Source organism: Takifugu flavidus, chromosome 3 (genome assembly GCF_003711565.1).
Source record: "Takifugu flavidus isolate HTHZ2018 chromosome 3, ASM371156v2, whole genome shotgun sequence".
Taxonomy (NCBI): domain Eukaryota; kingdom Metazoa; phylum Chordata; class Actinopteri; order Tetraodontiformes; family Tetraodontidae; genus Takifugu; species Takifugu flavidus.
In genome coordinates, this window is record NC_079522.1 from 2,151,525 (window position 1) to 2,172,720 (window position 21,196).

The window sequence follows — 21,196 nt, forward strand, 5'->3', positions numbered from 1 at the left end:
TCACATTATTTCAGAAACCAGCAAACTAAAGGGGGGGTTGGGGGGCCTCGATGTCTGGGAGCCCTAAAACTGTTTAAGCCGGCCCTGTCGCAGGATGCGACTTTTGCGTAATTTCAGCCAAATTAAGTTTTTATTTTTCCTCATTTGAGCCCACTGTTGATGGTCTGGCCCGGCCAGGCCCAGGGGCAGCCAGTAAGGGGCGCTTCAGCCCCAGCTCGGTCCTCCGCGTCCCTGGAAGTGTCCACCGGGCTCGGGTTACGCTACGCCCCGTCTTTAAGCCCCAGTCGGAGCGCGCCGTTAGCCGCAGGACAGCGGGACACAGCGACGGACCGCGGAGCCTCCAGCCTCATGTAAGTGGCCACATTTCGCTCCGAATCGGAGACATTTGAGGATTTGATAGGAAATAAAAACTTCATTCGGTGGGAAAATCGCCACCTTTGTTCGCTGGTCGCGGCTCGAAACATTGAGGGACGCGACGCTGCCTCGGCGGAAACCGGGAGGGGGGCTCATGAAAGCCGCTCTTTCCCACCTCCGGCTTCCTTTATTTCCACTTTTAAACAGTTATTCCCGACTCAAAGGGCGTCGGGAGCCGCCGCTCGCTCCTCCGGCGGCAGCCTGTTGCTTCCCCGCTCGGCGGAGGAGATGAGGCGGGAGGAGGAGCCGAGAAAAGCGGATTGTGGCGGCTGCCATGGCGACTTTATTCCGAAGGCGGCCGAACATGGCAGCTTCATTCCCAAATGTCCCAGAAGGAGGGAAACGGAGAAACGAAGGCGCGCGTGACCGTTAGAACCCTCGCGGGTGTTTGCCGCCCGGTCGCGGTGGCTCACGTGACACCAAACGAGGGCAACGACACCTCACAACTGCCCCGCCGGGCTGCAACAGTTGCCCCGGGCCTCTGGGGGTGGGTCAACACAGGTCAGGAGACGAAGAACCGTTGCCTCCAAATCCTCAAAGGAGAAGAAACGGGAGCAACACCTCATACCTGCAACTAGTTGCCAGCATTAGTTGCCCGGAGGAAATTCTCACCTGCACATTCCCACCTAGCATCACACATTTGCACGGAACGGCACGGTAGGGTCTGGAGCGGAACGCCTCCGTCCGTCTCTGATAGCTACACGAGCTAAATGCTCTGCTTAGCATCTTAGCGACGGTTGTTTCATCAAAGAAAAAAAACAACGCCACTGTTTGGGTACCCTGACGGAAGGGCGCGGAAACGGCGCGGGACTGTTATTTGGATTTGATGATGCGGCTTTAAAGCTAGCATGTAGCAACGTAAACAAACCTCTCGGGCGTTTATCCCGGGGCCGCGTGTGGGACAGCTTCCCCGGGAGTCTCTGTGGGCTTTAATTATCCGAGCAATCTCCTGTAATCGTGTTTTATCCCTGAGTACGGTGTCGTGCTAGCAACACACGACCTGCCGAGGTCAAGTGCAACATTCCTAAGGTGGGAGTTGATGGCGACGGGGCCGCGAACACGGCAGCTGTGGCGTGAAAGAGGGAGGATTGGGCGTATTTAGCTTTTAATCAGCCATAAATCAATCAACAGGCCCGACATATCATCGAGAAGCTCCTGTGTTTCCGTGTAGCACGAGCAGGTCGCCTGATCGGAGCCCCGTCACGGCTCCGCTAGGAATAACAGAATATTTGTCCTTCGCAGGCCTTAAGAACAGCGAAGAGTCGGAAACTGCTGTTCGTACGGAGAAATCGGGCTCGTCTCAAACTCCAAACATGATCGAAACAATGGGTGAGTAATGCGGAATAAGCTAAAAGTGCTAATCGCTAACTGAGTGACAAACAAGGGCGCTGGGGCGGCGATAAAAACGCCTGACCCTTGACCCCGGGACTCTGGTGAGGGGTCCAAACCCGCCGTAGCTCCACTGTGAACAGACTTTGCCGGATCAACAGACCTCATAGGTGCACGAGGAGCTTCTGGACCTTCGTGCACGCCCCATTAGGCATCGGTCACACTTGGGGAACGTTGGAAATTGCTTTATTTTTGTCCGGATAAAGTCGGACTGCCGTTATCTTCACTAACAAGCCGCCCTGGAGTCGCTGCTCCGTTGTGGGGCTCGTGCAGAGGGCTGGCCTGGCTCTCCTGATACCCTTTAAAGCCTCTGTGCAGCCTTCCGTTGAGGAAGAGCTGCCTGTGAGGCGGCGCGAAGGGCTCATTTTACTTCCTTTGCATCGTTTTGGACGATAACAAGTTGTGACGTCACTTAACTGGTGGGAATCTGGGAAACTTTTGCGAGGAGGGTTCTGAAATCGTGGTTAAATAAGGTGATTTTCCAGCACGGAACTCTCCCAACGCCCTTCCCTGTCTTCCCGCCGCCGTCCACGCGCTGATAAGGCCTCCGTCCTCATCCTCTATCGCCTCCTCCACGCGTCCACTCCATCACCGCGGCCTGGCGCCGCCACTGAAGTATGCGATGACTTGCAGATACGCAGCGCGCCTTGCAGGCAGTGGAGCGTCTCCAGGCCAAGCTGAAGGAGCGGGGGGAGGTGCCCACCGAGGAGAAGCTCAACCTGCTCCGCTCCGTGCTGCAGAGCCCCCTCTTCCACCAGATCCTGGCCCTGCAGAAGTCAGTCCAGCACCTCCGAGACCAGGTAAACGCAGGCGGGACCGGAGCTCCTCCCACCCGTCGGCAGCCGTTAGCCTCCCAGTTTAGCCTGCTAACCGTTTCCAGCGTGCTGCTCCGCCATGTACTGTTGTCAACTCGCTATTAACGCGGGAAATTGTGTGTATCACCTGTGTCCTGCCCCTTTTCGCTGATGACACCAGCACCCACCTGCAGGGGTACTGATATCATACAGGTTCCTAGCAGCCAGATGCCCCCCCCCCCCCCTTAATCTACAACCCCCCACCCCCGACATCTCCAGTGTCTGGTTGCTATGGGCACATCAGCGCAAGGGTAGAGATAAGCTAGACGGGGGTTCATGGGCGGGGGTCGTTTGCTCAGACTCATCTCAAGTGGATTCTTTTCACCGCTGAAAATATGAGAAAAGGAAAAAAAAGAGCACTTGAGAGGATTTAGTGGGGGGGGGGGGAAGTATAGCTGAAAATATTCCAGCTATGCAGTGGGAGGCAGGGATGCTAAACATTTCAGCACCGGGGAATTCAGCTCATAAAAGCCCCTGTTGGTATGCCCCCCCCCCCCCGAAGACGAGCATTCCTGTTTGTTTTCCTGAGCTCAGTTTATTAAATAGCTGTTCGGGTCTCCTGAGCTCTTAAAGCCGAGCGGCCGGCGTTCCGACAGCGTCCTCCACCAACTGCAACAAGCCTCTCAAGCGCGACTGGAGGGACGGCTAACGGGTAAACAGTCGGCGCTCTCCGTCACTGCGGTCGCCATGGCGACGCGGGCCTCATTCTCTCCAATGAGAACGAGGCCGCGTGTGAAGTGGGGCAGAAACAATTTCTTAAATGTGCAAGAACCAAACTGGAACTTTAATCCTCTTAGCCGGGCCCCAGCTAACAAAGCTCATTCATGAGGACAGCAACTTAGCGGCGTGCTACGCTAGCTAGCTCTCGTGCGTCCTGGCCGGTCTCTAACGCGACTGGTGTGGTTCGCCGTATGGCGTGCGCGTGTCTCCCGGCTGGGAAAGTTTTTCTTTCCTAAACCCACAAGTTGACAAGGACAGCTTTAGCCTGGCGACGCCATACGCTTCCGAAACGACGTGGCACATTACGTCCGTCCTTTTAAAGCCCGCTCATGAGGCCGCCAACATCACGCCCTTTGGCTAATGAAACCAGGAAATGAAGCGCTGTCACGTCGTTGGCAGTTTGGTGCGCTCCATCCGTCACACCAGTAAAGTCACTGTCGTCATTAAGTGCCGAGCGCGTTAAAGCATCCAGATGGCCGCCGGTGTTTTTGACATAGTACGGGAGAAATATGGCGTTTGGAGCCGAGTCATTGTTGGAACGTCGGCCGAGAGCCATTATCTCCTGAAGGATTAAGCCGCCATCGATCCAGCGAATCGCGGTAGGATAACAAAGTATTTGGCACGCCGGCGGTTCCGGGCCGCCAGGCTCCATGATGCCGGCGTCTCAAATGAAATTCCCTGAATATTTTTGCGCCCCGGTGCCGTTTTGGGAGTAGCGCCAGCTAATATCTGCTCTCTGCTGGAGAGTTTGGGAGGCTCGGATACTGGTGCGAACTGGAAGGCTAATTAGAACAAACCTCCGCGGTGCTCTTTAATTAAGACGTAACGACGGAAGTGAGGAAATAAATGAGAGCTTTGTTTTCCAGGCTTCCCGCGGGACCGATCTGGGCGACCATGTCGCAGCAGTCAAGCCCAACGGCGGCCGCGTCCCCTCCGCGGACGCTAACCTCAGCAATGGAAACGCCGCGTCTGGCGGGTTTGAGGACGTCATCCACTCCATGGCACAGGTGCTCCCCTGAACCCCAGCCTGCTGGGTTTAGATTGATATTCTCTGTAGACGGGATCATCTCAACGATCCCCTCACCGGCGAACAGGTAGCCGACCTGAAACCTTCAGATATCCGAAGTTAGTCAGAGATTCCGGCTGTGTTCTTCTCTCCTGAGGCACTTCAAATAGACTTCTAAAGGTTGCCGCTAGCTTTGATGCTATACTGAGCTGCCGTGTGTTCCAGGGGCGCTACGTGACGCACGTGGAGCTGGAGAAGCCGGAGTCGGGAGGTCTGGGCTTCAGCGTGGTCGGCCTGAAGAGCGAGAACCACGGGGAGCTGGGCATCTTCATCCAGGAGATCCAGCCAGGAAGCGTGGCTCACTGGTACGTGGGGGTCGTCAGACGCCAGGCGCGTTTATCCCAGACGTTTCTCGAACTCTCTGCATCCCTCCGCAGCGACGGGAAGCTCAGAGAGGCCGACCAGATCCTGGCCATCAACGGCCAACCGCTGGACAAGAAGGTGACCCACCAGCAGGCCATCGGCATCCTGCAGAACGCCCTGGACAGGGTGGGGCTGACGGTGGCCAGAGGACCGATCCCTCAGCTGTCCAGTCCGGTGGTGTCCCGGACCCCCTCTGCTGCCAGCACCCTGTCGGTCAGCTCCAGCGCGGTAAACAGCCACTGACAGCAGGAGCGCGGATCAGAGCAAACGCCCGACGAGGGTTTGTTTCTTCCAACAGTTGCTGCACGTGGAGACGATCGAGCTGGTCAACGACGGCACCGGCCTGGGCTTCGGAATCGTGGGAGGGAAGAGCTCTGGGGTGATTGTGAAAACCATCCTGCCTGGAGGCATCGCTGACCAGGTAGTGGAAGCTACGTCATTAGCATTAGCAGTAGGAAGGAAGTGGGGCTTGCTGTTGCCTCTAGTGGGGGGTCGTGGTAGTGCAGGTCTGTTTATGGAGTATTCTCTAGAGCATCGGTGATGATGATGACGAGGAGGAGGAGGAGGGCTTTAAAGTGCTCTTGTTATGTCAGGATGGCCGCCTGCGCAGCGGCGACCACATCCTGAGGATCGGAGACACTGACCTGCACGGGATGGGCAGCGAGCAGGTGGCGCAGGTCCTCAGGCAGTGTGGCAACAGGGTGAAACTGGTGGTCACCAGGGGTCCTGCGGACGAGGGCTCGACCAGCTCCGCCGTCATGCAGGTGGTGCTCCCCACTGTCAGCGAGCAACAGGTGAAGCACGAGAGACTTTCTGGCCGTGGTTACGGTTCCCTGCTAAATCATCTTCGTCGCAGGGCTGCGAGGAAGAGGAGGCGGACGCCTTTGACGTGAGCCTGACCAAGAACGCCCAGGGCCTGGGAATCACCATCGCTGGATACGTGGGCGATAAAAACTCAGGTGCTGGTTCTCGTGGGTCGGGAGGAAGCGCCCGAGTCGCCGCTCCTGCCGCTGACTGTCTCTCCTCTCCTCAGAGTCCTCTGGCATTTTCGTTAAGAGCGTCACGAAAGACAGCGCCGTGGACCACGATGGACGCATCCACGTCGGAGACCAGATAATAGCTGTGAGTGCTCCGGTGCTGCTGCGCTCAGGTGGATTTGGCTCTTTTAAACCCCCCCACCGTCGCCCCCTGCAGGTCGACGGGGTGAATATCCAGGGATACACCAATCAGCAGGCGGTGGAGGTGCTCAGACACACTGGCCAGACGGTCCACCTCCAACTCATCAGGAGGGGCTTCAGGTCCGAGGAGATTCCTCCCGCTGTGACCCCCAGTGTGGCCACCCTGCCCCCGTACGCCGCCATCCCCGCCGCCGCTGCCGGAATGAGGGAGCTGGAGCAGGAGAGGAAAAAGGCCGAGGGTCCCGCTAAAGGTAGCAAGAGCTAGCCTTGGTGTAAATGGGATTGCGGTGGAGAATGTTGCCGTTTTCCCTCATTGCATGGCTCCGACGCGCCTCGGCTCCGCACACACGATGCGCTCCACATCTCCGAACATAAGTTTTTAAAAATTACACTAAATCTTAAATGATCCGGCATCAAACGAGAGCGGTTCTGGCTCCCAGCTGCAGCCGACAGCACCTCCGGGCTCTTGCAGAAACTAGAAAAGCAACTTGTACGAGTTGTCAGATGTGATAGAAGGAATTTCTAACCGATTTAATGCGGAATGTGCCGGGAACCCAGAGGAGATTATCCAAGTCAACTGGTTGCGGCCGGGTTGTTGAGTTCAGTTCGGTGGTTTACCTCATGTTACCTTTGTGCTGGACCATCAAAACCGAGGCTCGTGAGTTCAAGGGTCACTGATTTAGGGCCCTGTGGAACTCCAGGGAACGCAGACTGTGCTGAGACCCAGTGTATTCCGACCCAGACTGCATGAGCCAGCACTGAGCCTTTCTGAATTGCCTTCCTCACGTCTCCTCCGTGTTTACCTCCGCTGCAGATGAAAAGCTGCTGCCCACAAAGAGCGAAGGATGTGATGTCGGGCCGGCCACGGATCAGCTAACCCAAGACAAACACGGTAGGAGGCTGGGGTTTGTGTCGGAGTACATCAGCGGAGCTGCTGGGCACACATCTGAAAGATAAGGGTCGCTGTTGTCAGGAACACGCCGGCCAAACACACTCTGACGGCTTAATGAGCCAGTCGGGCAACTGGCGGCTCCGAGGGTCAGGAGCTTCTTCTCAACGGCCGTCTGGCCGCCGCTTCTCACGAGTGTCTCTGCGTTAACTCTCCAGACGCGGGTTCCGCTGTCAAAGGGCCGAAGCTGACGGACTTCGAGGAGCAAGAATTGGTGAAAAAGTGGCAGGAGATCCTCGGGCCGAGCAATGAAGTCATGGTGCGTTTGGTTGGTGGGGGGTACTGGCTGGACAGGAGGGGGTAACGAGGGCTCTTTCTGGCAGGTGGCTCAGGTGGAGAAGTTCAGCGAGAGCAGCGGCCTCGGCATCAGCCTGGAGGCCGACAGCGGGCACCATTACATCCGCTCGGTCCTCCCAGAGGGGCCGGTCGGCCGCTGTGGGAAGCTCTTCAGTGGGGACGAACTGCTGGAGGCCAGTCCCATTTTGTTTCTCCAGTTAGCATGTAGCATGCAGCAGGGGATGAGGCGAATCTAGAATCCCTTTATTCCGCCACAGGTCAACGGCATCTCTCTGATTGGTGAGACCCATAAGGAGGTGGTGAGGATCCTGAAGGAGCTTCCTGTCTGCGTGTACATGACCTGCTGTAGGCCCGCCCCTCACACGCAGGCCGACACGGAGCCTGTGCAGCCGCAGCCTGAGGCGCCGATGCTAAAGGTAAAGCTCCTGATTTATGTGCATGTTTGAACTTTAGCCCTGGCAAAAAGGCAACTTCTGTGTGTCGGGGCGTTCGACCCTGCAGCTTTAGCCACGATACTGTCAGAAAGCCTCTGATCCTCCAATATTTGGCCTCCTTTCATCTCCAACCAGACACCCGAGCTCCTTTGGGCTGGGAGGAACACTGGGGGAGGATATTGTTCCGTACGGACGTTTCGTTTTCTCTCTGCAGAAACAGGCAGAGCCGAGCGGCGCGCTAGCTGCCGAGGAGCCGGCGGTGAGGGCGGCGGCCCAGGATAACGTGGCAGAGGAAGCCATCGGATCTCCTTTGGCCATGTGGGAGTTGGAGATCCAGAACATAGAGCTTGAAAAAGGAGAAGGGGGGTTGGGCTTCAGCATTCTGGATTACCAGGTGAGGAAGTGGCTCCTGCTACAACCACCAGCATCCAACTTATGCTAACTTGTATTTCCTGGGCCGCCACAGGACCCACTGGACCCCGCCAAGACGGTGATCGTGATCCGCTCCCTGGTTCCCGGCGGCGTTGCCGAGCGGGACGGCCGGCTGCTGCCAGGAGACCGACTGGTGTACGTCAACAGCACCGACCTGGAGAACGCCAGCTTGGAGGACGCCGTCCAGGCCCTGAAGGGGGCCAAGCTTGGCAAGGTCCAGATAGGAGTTGCCAAACCGCTGCCTGTACGTGTTGAAAAGACCTTTGTTTCTCTTAATTTCCTGGCTTTGATCCCGCCTGATCATTAAAGGTAGAAGCTGATTCATGTAATGGGATTAGAGCACTGGTGTCGGGGGAGGGGGCTGCGAAGCGCGTCCCATATATCGGTGGAATGAGTCTTTGAGCACGTCCAGGACTCCTGAGTCAGGTCGGCTCAATATTGTGTGACTCTGTATCCAGTCGTCAGGGCTCATCTTACGAGCGCTTGAATATTTAACGCGGCGGCGAGAGCAGAGCTTCATCTGGCCGCTTCAGCACATCCCAAGCCCCGCCCCCTGTCTCAGACGACCCCGGTTAAACTTGCCGTCGCCGCTCCGGGGCCCGGCTCTCTTTGCTAAACCACGCACGTTCTCAGACCTCAGGCCTGCCAAGGTTAGCGAGATTATAGAGCTGTAGGGAGCCTCTGTGGAGTTGTCCGGCTCTCCTGCAGGAGCAGGAATGCACTCCTGAGGGGCGGGGGCTCCGGTACATTGCCTCACAAAATTGAGCCTGACAAGTGTAATCCACCAATATGCCTCTCTTGCTTTTTCCTGTACCTGTCCGGGCTGCTGCTACACACAATCAATATGAGGGCTAAAGAATTTGTGTGACGGTGGAGAACGTATATGCTAGTTTATAGAAGGTGGGGATTCTCTCCGAGTCAGTGCTTTTGCGCCCGGATTAAGCTCTAATTCCTTCATTAACTTCTTTTTTTCCCCTTCTATGCTCATTTATCTGTGCTTGGTGTGGTCACAATGACGCAGATCTCTCAGGACGCACGTACAGCCGGAGATACTGAAAGAATTTCTCCACTTTCTTAGGGGATATGTGGATATTCCCAATCTCCACACCCATATGGTGAGCAGGAAATTACTTCGCCGCCCGCCACCCGTTCATTTGCCTTCAACCATATTTCGGTTGAGGAGGGAGAGGAAGGAGGACTGACAGAGGGCGCCGTGTACCGGGCAGAGCCGGCATTGGTCAGTTAGCTTTTGCCAGGAAAACGAGAAAACATCAATCAACCTAGAATCTCCTAAAAAAAAACAACAACCTGGAAATGTGATTTTGAGTGATTTCATCCAGCACAAACTCTGATCATTAAAAGTCTCAACACTGAAACCTCCAACTGACACCAAAGCAACGAACGGAAGTTGTCGCGTTGAATGTTTTACTTCGAATCACACGCTAAGCTAGCCTGCCCCGATTCCCAACGTGTGGGATTCAAAGTTCCCGATTGCCTTTGATCGGTTCTGAGACAAACGTGGAGTTTCAGTGTTGTGCGAATCACCAGAGTCTGTCTGTCTGTCCGTACGGACGCAAACCTCCCTCCCCCGATGCTACTTCCCGTTCTCCCTCGCAGATCGACACCAGCGAAACGGAGCTCTCGGAGGAGAAGGCGATGGATCGCAGTTACTCCCAGATGGAGGACGACACTTTCCAGGCCTCCATGACGGCGCTGCACGGGAGCGTCTGCAGCGTCGACCTGGAGTACCTGGACTCATCCACACCCAAGGTACCTCCGGAACACAGCGCCCCCTGCTGGCAAAACCTGGTTGAAAACACGGGAGCAAATTTAATGTGAAGCATTGCGTTTTTTTTTTTGTGCTAACTAAAGTTGACTCGCCTGGATCTGGCGCACGACCATCCCCGTTTCACGGCGCCGCGCAGCCTCACAGAGGACACGCCCCCCGCCGGCCCGAGAGGCCCGAATGCTGCGTTCCTGCCACAGGAGGAAGCAGCAGAGTTGCTCACGAACGTCCCGGATGATCCCGCAGAACCGCTCCGGTGCCACAAGGAGACACCAAAGACCTTTGGAGGCGTAAAGATGACGCGGAAGGTAACGGGGACGTGACTTTGTGTTCGGGCCGTGTTTGGAGAGCGGGTTTACGTTCCTCATGCAAATGTGCGCGTTGAATTATCTCCCTCAAGGTCGCGGAGAGCAGCGCGACAGAATCGGCTGAAGGCGGCGATAAAGAAGCGCCGACCTCCGGCAGCAGCTTCGAGAGGACTATCACTGTCGTCAAGGGCAACTCCAGCCTGGGTTTGTGCTAATTCCTTCTTTCTTTTTTTATTTATTTTTTTATTTTAATGTGTCTCCACGCGAGCAGCCGAGAGCGGCGGCGGCCTTCGCTCTGGCGCCGCCTTTATTGCGAAGGGAATATTTGGAGCACTTTTCCCCCGCATGTGTTTCAAACCCGTGTTTCAGCCCACGGGAGCGCAGCAACACACCAACTTTAAACTCCCGAACCAAATGTCACGAAGCCGCTTTTATGCTCGGCGCCTCGTTGAAACGCCGTCTTTCTTCCCGTCTGATTGAAGACGCCTGTTTTGTTTGTGACTCAGAAACACTGATTTCTCCTCTTTTTGCCCCAGAATCCCTCTTACATCTCGCTAAAATGCAGATTTGAGGTTTGTGATGTAGAGTCTGCATGATTGCACCCAGGACTCGGAGCGGAAAACACCGGGATGGAGGAAAACTCCAGGAATTCTGACCAGCTGTCAAATCTGCCTCAAACAGGGATGACCGTCAGCACCGCCAAGGACGGGCTGGGAATGCTGATCCGCAGCGTCATCCAAGGCGGCTCCATCAGCCGGACGGCCGCTTGGGCGTCGGCGACCTGATCCTGGCCATCAACGGCGAGCCCACCGCCAACCTGACCAACGTGCAGGCCCGCGCCATGCTGAGGAGGCACTCTCTGGTCGGGCCAGACATGGGGTGAGGCTCCAGAGACTCCCTCTGTGGGTCTGCAGCCCTCGAGGGTCGGTACTGGCCAAAAAGGCCAAACGTGTGTGTGAAAATAGTTCCAAGTGGGGATGTAAAGCTTCAACCCTGACGAGAAGCCTCAGGCCTTCGCTATTCTTCATCCAGAATGACCCCACATGTTGCGTTCAGGGACCCACGTTCCTCTCGCCGTTGAGAGGATCAGATGTGATGTTTCAGAAAGGGGCACTTGCTGAGCTCACCTGGGCGGCCCGTGAGCACCGGTGCTTAAACGCAAACCTCTCTCACGTTCTAGATCTGCTTGTGCACCCGAGGACGATCTGTGCCCGTTTTATGTGTGAGTATGACTAACATCCACGCCGCTGGGGGGGGGGGGGTCCCAGACCAGCCGCCTCTTTTGGGTTTTCCTCTCTTCCGTCTCACCGTCCGCCCGCGGGGGAGTTTCATCCAGACGAGGCGAAAACGATTTGATCGATCTGCTGGAACAGAGACGCTAATAACGGCGCCGAGCGCCATCAATTGGGATCCGGAGTAAAGGTGATGTGGTTAAATCCCCGTCTGGCCGCGGCTCCTCCCGTCCCACGCCGAGGCTCTTCCCGTTCACGCCTCTAACTCAATCTCACATTAATCATCACTATTTGAGCGTCGTTTCATCGCCGGTTGCATGTTGTGATGCCTTTAATGGGCTCTTCTGTTTTCCTTCTCCGGGGGGGGTTTATTTTCCTCCCCTCCGCCGCTGAAGTGTCCTGATGATGCCGTCTCGGCGCTGAAAACACCCCGGGCGCTTCAGGAAACAGTTTGAAAATGGGGCTTTAATTCCCAGCTTCTTGCTAAACTGCTGATGATTTTGGAAGATTGTTCACAGCCCTCAGCTCTGTTGCCCCCCCACCCCCCATCACTCAGGCTGTGATGGGAGACGCACAAACGTCTGATTGGAGCAGCTCAAAATAAAGAATTCATCAAATCTGGCCCCACTCAGACGGGACGGCGTTCCCAAACAAGATGTTTCCGTGCTTTTCCCTCTTCACCGGGGCTCCGACTCTTTGGGAATCAGCGTAATTACGGTTTTTAATGAGGGATTTCTTCTCCGCTTGGCTCACTTTGTGTCTCCGCTTGTGTTCAGCATCACGTATGTTCCAGCAGAGTATCTGGAGGAGTACAAGGCCGGCGTGGAGACGCGTCCGCACGCCTCCGCCGGAGCGGCTCCGCCCCCAAGTAGGTCTCCGCATTTGACCTTTGTCAGGAGGAAGATCTGAGAGTCTCCAAGCTTGTTTCTTCTCCCGCTGTTCCCGCTGCAGAGACGTTCCCGGCCTGCCTGAACGGGAGGACGGCGAGGGGGAGGAGAGCGCCTCTCACAGCAGCTGGACCCAGCCCAGGAAGTGAGTCCGGCCTCCACGCCGGGTCGTGAAGGTTTGCCCGACCTTTCCCGTCGCTTGTAAAAATCGCCGTTCGTCCCTTCAGGGTGGAGCTCTTCCGAGAGCCCGGAAAGTCCCTGGGCATCAGCATCGTGGGGGGCCGCGGGATGGGCAGCAGGCTGAACAACGGAGAGGTGATGAGGGGCATCTTCATCAAGCACATCCTGGAGGACAGTCCCGCCGGCCAGGACGGCACCCTGAAGACCGGAGACCGGATCGTTGAGGTCAGGATTCAGACGGGGATTTGCATTCAGGAGAAACTGTCCCGGACTTCCTGATGTTCCTCTGGCAGGTGGGGGGGGTGGACCTCAGAGACGCCAGCCACGAGGAGGCGGTGGAGGCCATCCGGAAAGCGGGCAACCCGGTTTCCTTCCTGGTCCAGAGCATCATCCACAGGCCCAGAGTAAGTCTGCAGAGGTGGCCCCCACCCGTCGACCCCGTTCACCCGTCCAAAACCCGTAACGCGGACGCTGCGGCCATGACCACGGCCTGGGCGGCGGCGCCCCCGTTTCACACGTTAGCCGTAGCAACCTGCATGCTAGCGCCCCATTTAACCCAACGGTGGCCAGGCCCCTCGCCGCTGTGCTGGCCCGAGTCACCCGCTCTCAAGAGACGCGCCGCCGCTTTAGCATGCACGCCGCGGTGCACGCCGCGGTGCACGCCGCGGTGCACGCCGCGGTGCACGCCGCGGTGCACGTGTCAGGTCATCCGTCTTTCTGTCTTTGCCTTCGCATCAACGATCCATCAGCGCTAATCTCAGCTGCGTTATCTCGCCCGACTCCCCCAGAATTAACTGCGCTGACGTTCCGAGGGGGCGGAGCCTATTTCCTGCGGCGCTGCAGTGACAGAGTGATGGTTTTAATGAAAAGGGACCCGAAGAGGTTAAACCAATTTCAGTCGCCGTGCTAATATTTAAGAAACGGCCTCAGGTGGGGGCGTCGGCGTCCAGGCTTTTAATTTAACCGCAGAGGTTAATGAAACATCAGCGCGGCGCCTCGTCACCAGGGGACGCGCCTCAGCGGGCCCCCGGAGCCCAGCGACTTCGCTGAAGCAGATCTGTTTATCAAAGACGTGGGGAAACGTGTGGTGGGGGGGCAGATCCAGAGGGTCCTCCCTCCTCTCCCACCGCCTCTGTCCGTCTGCCTGGGTGGTTTTTAGGCTCTATTTATTTTCCCACTCCTGGGAATGTTTGCGTTCCTCTGGGTTTGTGTACCCCCCCCAGCTCCCCCCCCCCCTCCGATCGCCGCCCAGGCTTTTACTTTAAGTGCATTCCACTTCCTGTCTCCGGCTTTAAAGGCCCAATTTTCCCCGCAATTATCCCGCAGGCGTCGCACCGTCAAACATCTCGATGCGGCGTTCAGCACTGACGGACGTCGACGTCTTTGTTTGCGTCCGAAATCGGTGGGTTTTTTTCTGGGTTGGCGGATAAACGCTCAAAGCTGGTCGGCGTTGGATAAAAGTGCCGCCGTCGCTCATGGCCTCAACGTTTAGCTTGCTGGAGAAAATGACCCAACGCAGACGCCGTGTTTGGTCCTGACGCCGTTCTCTCCGTTTCTGTGGCAACAGTCGTATCCAGCAGAGCCCAGTGAAGCCAGAGCTGCAGCCCCCCCCAGGGACAAGGACAGGGACAAGGACAAGGACAAGGTGGGTGTGAGACCGGCTGGTGCGGTGTTGTGTGTTCTCCCGCATGCACAGATAACACCTGTGTTTCCCCCGAGACCTCCAGACGCACTCGAACGCAGCACGGCTGGGGTCAGCTGACCTGGTCTTTATGTCTTCTCTGTAGGAGGGGGACAGTCACAGTAGACTTTACCGCCTCTCCCCAACTAACCCTTTCACTCCTACTCCGTTTAAGGTTTGTGGGTCTCTGCCTCGTGTCTCTGTTGTGTGTCCTCACGCCGTCGTAGCTCCTGAATCCGTGACTTCCTTCTTTGTCTGCTTCATCAGCATCTTTAAGTGTTCAGTAAGATTCCGCATCTCTGACGGCTTCATCTCCTAATTCTGGAATCATCAATCTGCTAACCTGAAGGAAGAGTTTATCCCAACCACTAATTGCTGCAGCTGCTTTGGGCTAAACTCTTCCTCCTGGGATCTATCTGGAATCATGATTGTTCCTAAAACTAACAATCCTGCTCAAACAGAAGCCAACATTGACTCTCCTCACTCCTGTTTGCGCTCTCCTCTCAAGCTTAAAGACAAAACCCGGCTCCTCTCTGAACTTCCTCTAACGATCCGCTCTGTTCCCAAACTCTGGCGCGGCAGGCGGCGAACCGTGAAGCGGCCAAGGCCTTTCCCAGCAGCGCCGGCCTCCTCCTCCCCGTGGTGCCCCATGTGGGAGAGACTGACACGGACACGCTCGCAGAGACGCCTGGCGGCTCCGCCGAGGCTCAGGAGGAGGAGGAGGAGGAGGAGGGGGAAGATGAGTTTGGATACAGCTGGAGTGAGTTTACTTTCTGTCTGTGAAGGTCGTTCTGTCCAAACCGGAGCGGGAAACGTATCCCTGCTGTTCGGCCTTTCTGCCGCTAGAGGGCACCAGAGCCGCAGGTGTTTGAGGTGTCCCTGCCCCATCTGAGGGATCCGGTGTCCCGGTGAAGCTGTCAGCATCCTGCGGACGGCAGATAGTGGAGAACAGGGTCAGATTCAGCAGAGAGGACAGACGGGATCCCCATTCCGTCCCAGGCCGGAAAGGTGGAGATTAGCGCGGGAGCGATGGCTCAACGGTGGCAGGAAGCCCAGTACAGCAGAGCGACAGAAGCTCATTGTTCTGAACACGGGCTCTCTGGCAGAGGGAGGGATGGAGAGGCGGACAAAGAGGGGAGGGATGGAGAGGCGGACAAAGAGGGGAGGGATGGAGAGGCGGACAAAGAGGGGAGGGATGGAGAGGCGGACAAAGGGGGGAGGGATGAGGTGGAGCAGGGAGCAGGGCTGCTCACAAAAGAGCTGAGATTAAAGTTAGAGGCGGAGGGCCAGAACACGGGGGCAGGAATCCGCAGGTGAGGACCCGTTCCTGGCACCCGTCCACGCCACTGTCAGCTCACGCGTCTGCTCCCGCTGTCTCTCAGAGACCGTCATCCGTCGCTATGGCAGCCTCCCGGGCGTCCTGCACATGATCGAGCTGGAGAAGGGCAAGACGGGCCTGGGCCTCAGCCTGGCGGGGAACAGGGACCGCTCGCGCATGAGCGTGTTCGTGGTGGGCATCGACCCCGGCGGGGCCGCGGGCAGGGACGGGCGGATGACGGTGGGGGACGAACTGCTGGAGGTAAGGACCACGACCGGGCGCCGCCTTCAGGGAGAGGAGCGTGCGCTCATTCCTCTCCTGTTGCAGATCAACGGGCAGATCCTGTACGGCCACAGTCACCAGAACGCCTCCGCCATCATCAAGAGCTCCGTCTCCAAGGTCAAGATCATCTTCATCAGGTGGGCGCAGCATCCGTCCTGGGGGGGGCAGGCGGGTCAGGGACGCTGCAGTGGCGCGGCGCGCCCAGCAGAGGGCGCTGCTGCTGTTCTGGGCCCGTTTCTGAAGTTCTGCACATACATTTAGATGATAAATGTGGGGGGGGGGGGGATGTTACTGCAGGAACACGGAGGCGCTGAAGCAGATGGCTGTGGGACCAGTAAGAGAGCGGGACGCCGCCGAGCCCCACGCAGAGGTACGACCACGAACACACCCCACGGGACAGCGGGCGATATTTAGACCGGAGCCTGGGTCGATCCGGGGATCCTCCGCGTGGTCTCCAGATTCCAGACAACCAGAAACTAAACTAGACTCTAACCGCTGCTGTCCCCCCCCCCCCGCAGATGGAAGTCACGTCTCCAGACGGAGACTCGGAAACGTCAAAATATGGGCATCACGTGGAGATAAAGGTGAGCCCCCCCCCTCACACACACACAGACACACACACACACACACGGGAATGCTGTTGAAGCAGCAACACAATAAAGAGGGAGGGGTCCACAAAAAGAGTCAGCGGGGTGTGACGGAAGGAGCTCAGAGGAGCAGACGAGTGTGACAGGAAGGAGAAAGAGACGTCAGACGGGGGGGGGGGACGTGTGTGTGTGTGTGTGTGTGTGTTCACTGTTTACCATCGGAATTCTGCAGGAGGACGGGAGCGTGGCGTTGGAGGAGGCGGGACCTGAGGCCGCTGCGGAGACGCGGAGCGCGCCTGAGGTGGAAGGACACGAGGAAAAGGTGCGCGAGAGGTGCCCCCCCCCCCCTCCCGATCCGCTTCTAATCATCTGCTCCACACAGGAGGAGGAGAACCTGCTGGCGGCGAGCGAGGAGGTGGGCGGGGCCGCCGACGGCGTCCCGGCCGGCCTACCCGGCGTGCCCAGCGCCACCGTGATCACCCCCCCGGACTGTGGTCCCTCCCCAGCCCAGAGCCGCTCGTCCACGCCGTCCACGCTGACCTCTGACCCCGCCACCTGCCCCATCATCCCCGGCTGTGAGACCGCCATCGACATCTCCAAGGGACGCACGGGGCTGGGCCTGAGCATCGTGGGGGGCTGCGACACCCTGCTGGTACGAAACCTGCCCCCCCCCGCCAGAGTGACCACACTGGGGCGGGGTGGTGGGTACTGATGATGTCACACGGCCTTCCTCACCCTCCTCTTCTTCATTTATTTCCCCCGGGGGAGGGGGGAGGGGTGGGGGGTGGGCGCTTTTGTAAGGCCTCAGTCACAGCAGACAATATCCAGCCTGGGAATGTGACCTTTGAACCTTTGAAACGACAGTCTCACACACACACACACACACACACAGATGATCGTAAACGTCTCCCTCCCTCCCCCCCCAGGGCGCGATCATTATCCACGAAGTCTACGAGGAGGGGGCAGCGTCCAAAGACGGCAGGCTGTGGGCCGGAGACCAAATCCTGGAGGTACCATGTGATGTCAGACCCCCCCCCCCCAACACGAACGACATGGATTTGCCCTCCGGTCGACCTCACACTTTATCACAGAGGGAGGGGCCGGGGGGGGTGGGGGGTGGGTTGGGTAGCGTTGTCATATGACCTGAACGCCCCCCCGTGACTTAATTACCCTTTTCAGTTTGTTTCTGTAGCCAGGCCGGGGGGGGGGGGTGGGTTGGGTAGCGTTGTCATATGACCTGAACGCCCCCCCGTGACTTAATTACCCTTTTCAGTTTGTTTCTGTAGCCAGGCCGGGGGGGGGGGGCTGTGTGTGTGGGGGGTGTCTGTGTGTGTGTGGGGGGGGGGGGGGGGGTGTGTGTGTGTGTGTGTGTGTGGGGGGGGGGGGGGGGGGTGGTGGGGGGGGGGGGGGTCTGTGTGTGTGTGTGTGTGGGGGGGGGGGGGGGTAGCGCTGCTGTTAGCTGGGAAAGTCCTGCAGGAATGCGATGTGGTTTTTCCCCTTTAATGGAGCCAGTTGTGGGAACTCTGCTCCCCTCTGAAGGATGAGGTCACCGGGGGGTATTCCAGGCCTGGAACCAGCCCCCCCTTCCCAATCAGCCACCTGTTGTCCCCCTCAGGTGAACGGCATCGACCTGCGCGAGGCCACCCACGACGAGGCCATCAACGTCCTGCGCCAGACGCCCCAGCGGGTCCACCTGGTGGTCTACAGGGACGAGGCCCAGTACAAGGAGGAGGACCTGTGGGACTCCTTCACCCTGGAGCTGCTCCGGAGGCCGGGCCAGGGTCTGGGCCTGAGCATCGTCGGAGAAGGTGGGACACCGGGCCCGGGCCTCACCTCTGTGGCTCCGGAGCCGCGGTAACCGGATCCGTGTCCTCTTTTAACGCAGATCTCGGGATCAGAGGTAATTCCGCTGATTTAGGACGCGGGCAGAGCGTAGGGAAAACCACTAATATTCCAGACAAACCGTGCGCTCCGCGGAAAGTTCCCCAAAGGCTTTTCCTGACGGAAGAGCTGAGTTCAGGAGATTCCTGTCAGGAGGCAAAAGCCTCGAAAAAGAAACGAGGAAGGATGGAATTTGGGAACGCCGGCGCCCCTGATCCCATCAGAGACCCGCGGGATCAGGAAGCTGTAGGTGGCGCGAAGGCCTCGGGATGAGAATCCAGGTCACAGAGAGCCGTAAATCTTTGGCGGTCGGAAAACCCGACAGTCGCGCTGGAAAAGACCGAAACCCGAACCCTCGGTAGGACGGAAAGTGCGAGCTAGCGGTTAGCGGTTAGCAGCTGCGTCCGGGATCCGGTTCCCTCACAGTTTAGGTTGGATCCCGACACGCCAGCTTGGCGATCCCAACTTGACGCTCCGTGACGTCAGCTCTTCTCCGCGTCTCCAGGAACGACACCGGGGTCTTCGTCTCCGACATCGTGAGCGGAGGCCCGGCGGACGCCGACGGGCGGCTGACGCAGGGCGACCAGATCCTGTCGGTCAACGGCGAGGACGTGAGGTCGGCCACTCAGGAGGCCACGGCGGCGCTCCTCAAGGTAGGAAGCGGGCGGGATTCCGCAACTTTCCATCCGACGGGGGAGGTTTTAACATCGGCTTGTGTGGCAGCGCTGCGTCGGGCCCATCACGCTGGAGGTGGGCCGGTTCAAGGCGGGACCCTTCCACTCGGAGAGACGACTTTCCGAGAGCAGCCAGGTAAGGAATGACGGACAGCGGGAAGAGTCGCTCTCCCGGGAGAACTCAGTCCGGCTCTTTTCCCCAGAGTGAAACCGGCAGCTCCAGGGCCGCCCCGCAGTCCTGCTCCGATCCCGGAAGCCTTCCCGAAGACCCGGACGGGACGAGTCCGGAGCGTAAGTCCTCCCGGGGGAGGGGGGGTGGGGGTCGAGTTCATTCCCAGAGTCTGACAGCCGCGACGTTCCCTCTCAGCTCCAGAGAGTCCGGACATCCGGACGGTGGAGTTCACCAAAGGTCCTCAGGATTCCCTGGGCGTTAGCATAGCGGGCGGCGTGGGCAGCCCCCTGGGCGACACCCCCATCTTCATCGCCATGATGAACCCGCTCGGCATCGCCGCTCAGACGCAGAAGCTGAAGGTACGGTCGGGAAGCTAACGGCGCTAGCGGCGCTAGCAGCGGGGAGCGCTGGCGTCCTCGTGCACGTGTGCGTCACCCCCCCGCCACTGGCGTCTGAATCCGACCCCCGCGGGTCGAACGCCTGCGGCGACCTCAGCGGTTCCGCCACAATCGGCGCTCTGTGGCCCGGGGGGGGGGGGGGGGCACAACAGAGCCGCTCACACGTGACCTCTTCCCAGATCGGAGATCGCATCGTCAGCATCGGCCGCACCCCCACCGACGGCATGACTCACTCGCAGGCCGTCGCCCTGCTCAAGAACGCCACGGGGACGGTGCAGCTGCAGGTGGGCGACCGCACGCACGCACTCGCACGCAAGCACGTAGCGCCGCATTCCCGACATTCCGTAACGCTGGATTCATGTCGCCGTAGGTGGTGGCGGGGGGGGACGCCACGGTGACCGGGCCCCCGCCGGATCAGCCGCTCGCCGCCGGCTGCATCTTCCAGGACGAGCTCGGGTAACCTCCCGTCGCCGCCGCCGCCGCGTCCGCCGCGTCCGCCGCCGCTGTCGGACGCTCCCTAACTGTGTGTGTTTCCAGCCCCCCCCAGTACAAGAGCATCACCCTCGGGAGGGGCCCCGACGGGCTGGGCTTCAGCATCGTCGGGGGCCACGGCAGCCCCCACGGAGACCTGCCCATCTACGTCAAGACCGTGTTCGGGAAGGTGAGCGCTGCGCAGCGGCGTTAGCTCAGTGGCGTTAGCTCAGCGGTGTTAGCTCAGCGGCGTTAGCTCAGCATTGTTAGCTCAGCGGCGTTAGCTCAGCGGCATCAGCTCAGCATTGTTAGCTCAGCGGCGTTAGCTCAGTGGTGTTAGCTCAGCATTGTTAGCTCAGCGGCGTCAGCTCAGCATTGTTAGCTCAGCGGCGTCAGCTCAGTGGTGTTAGCGCAGCGGCGTTAGCGCAGCGGGACACGCCTTTAACGGGTTTTGTTCCCAGGGCGCCGCCGCCGAGGACGGGCGCCTGAAGAGGGGCGACCAGATCATGGCGGTGAACGGGCAGAGCCTGGACGGCGTCACGCACGAGGAGGCCGTCGCCATCTTGAAGAGGACCAAAGGAACCGTCACGCTCACCGTGCTGTCCTAGAGGGACACCTGCGTTAGCAACGGCGGCTAGCCCCGGTTTAACACACAAACTAAAGATGCTAGCAGCTCACTTAGCTTTTATACACTGTGGTGTCAGATGTAAATAGCTTAGCATTAGACGTGCATCTCGATATTTAATAGATCGCCTGTAACTTTTTATCTGTCATTTCCTGAATCTTTACACGTGATGGATTTTTATAATCAGATCCACTGAGGCTGCTAATCAGTTAGCATGGTTTAATGCTAATGGATACATTTGTGGAGAAAGGCAGTCGTTCAGCTTTATGCTACGCTGCTGTGAAACCGGTTTAGCAAAACGCTAAAGACAGCAGCGTGGATAACTAGCCTTTAGCAACAGGCCGAAGGCTAGCTAGCGTGAAATCTTTGTGTTTGTGTCGTAGTGCTGCTAAATCCCGTAAATCTCGTCGTTCCGACGTTTCACCGCCATCAGCAACTCAATAAAAGTGACCTTTGGATTCATTTGGCTCGGCTCTTTTGTACGTTATATCTACGTTTTTCACCGCCGGTTTAACGCTAACAGACCGCTGGATCAAAGCTCTTCTGACGGTGGTCGCTAAAGGCTAACGTAGCTCGTAGCAGAAAGAAGACTTTGCTCGCTTTGTCTCCCCGTTACTG

The 21,196-nt window shown here is 58.2% G+C and overlaps 1 protein-coding gene across 1 annotated transcript; it reads left to right on the forward strand.

Moving 5' to 3' along the window:
- The first annotated feature begins 182 nt into the window (after window positions 1-182).
- Window positions 183-21,040, forward strand: LOC130522890 (multiple PDZ domain protein-like). Its single transcript, XM_057027746.1, is given in 47 exon segments — window positions 183-350; window positions 1,657-1,743; window positions 2,437-2,603; window positions 4,244-4,384; window positions 4,609-4,748; window positions 4,821-5,034; window positions 5,105-5,227; window positions 5,400-5,600; window positions 5,663-5,765; window positions 5,840-5,928; window positions 6,001-6,235; window positions 6,799-6,876; window positions 7,092-7,192; window positions 7,257-7,403; window positions 7,488-7,646; window positions 7,879-8,058; window positions 8,131-8,340; window positions 9,175-9,333; window positions 9,714-9,866; window positions 9,969-10,190; window positions 10,283-10,394; window positions 10,872-10,943; window positions 10,946-11,069; window positions 11,371-11,412; window positions 12,199-12,294; window positions 12,374-12,454; window positions 12,537-12,714; window positions 12,783-12,893; window positions 14,057-14,140; window positions 14,277-14,345; window positions 14,753-14,930; window positions 15,553-15,749; window positions 15,816-15,907; window positions 16,068-16,140; window positions 16,289-16,354; window positions 16,590-16,679; window positions 16,740-17,009; window positions 17,284-17,367; window positions 17,973-18,165; window positions 18,725-18,891; window positions 18,962-19,048; window positions 19,116-19,203; window positions 19,280-19,443; window positions 19,662-19,766; window positions 19,853-19,938; window positions 20,020-20,143; window positions 20,415-21,040. Coding segments are annotated over 46 exon segments (6,018 nt in total). The 5' UTR covers window positions 183-350; window positions 1,657-1,727; the 3' UTR covers window positions 20,562-21,040.
- The last annotated feature ends 156 nt before the right edge of the window (window positions 21,041-21,196 follow it).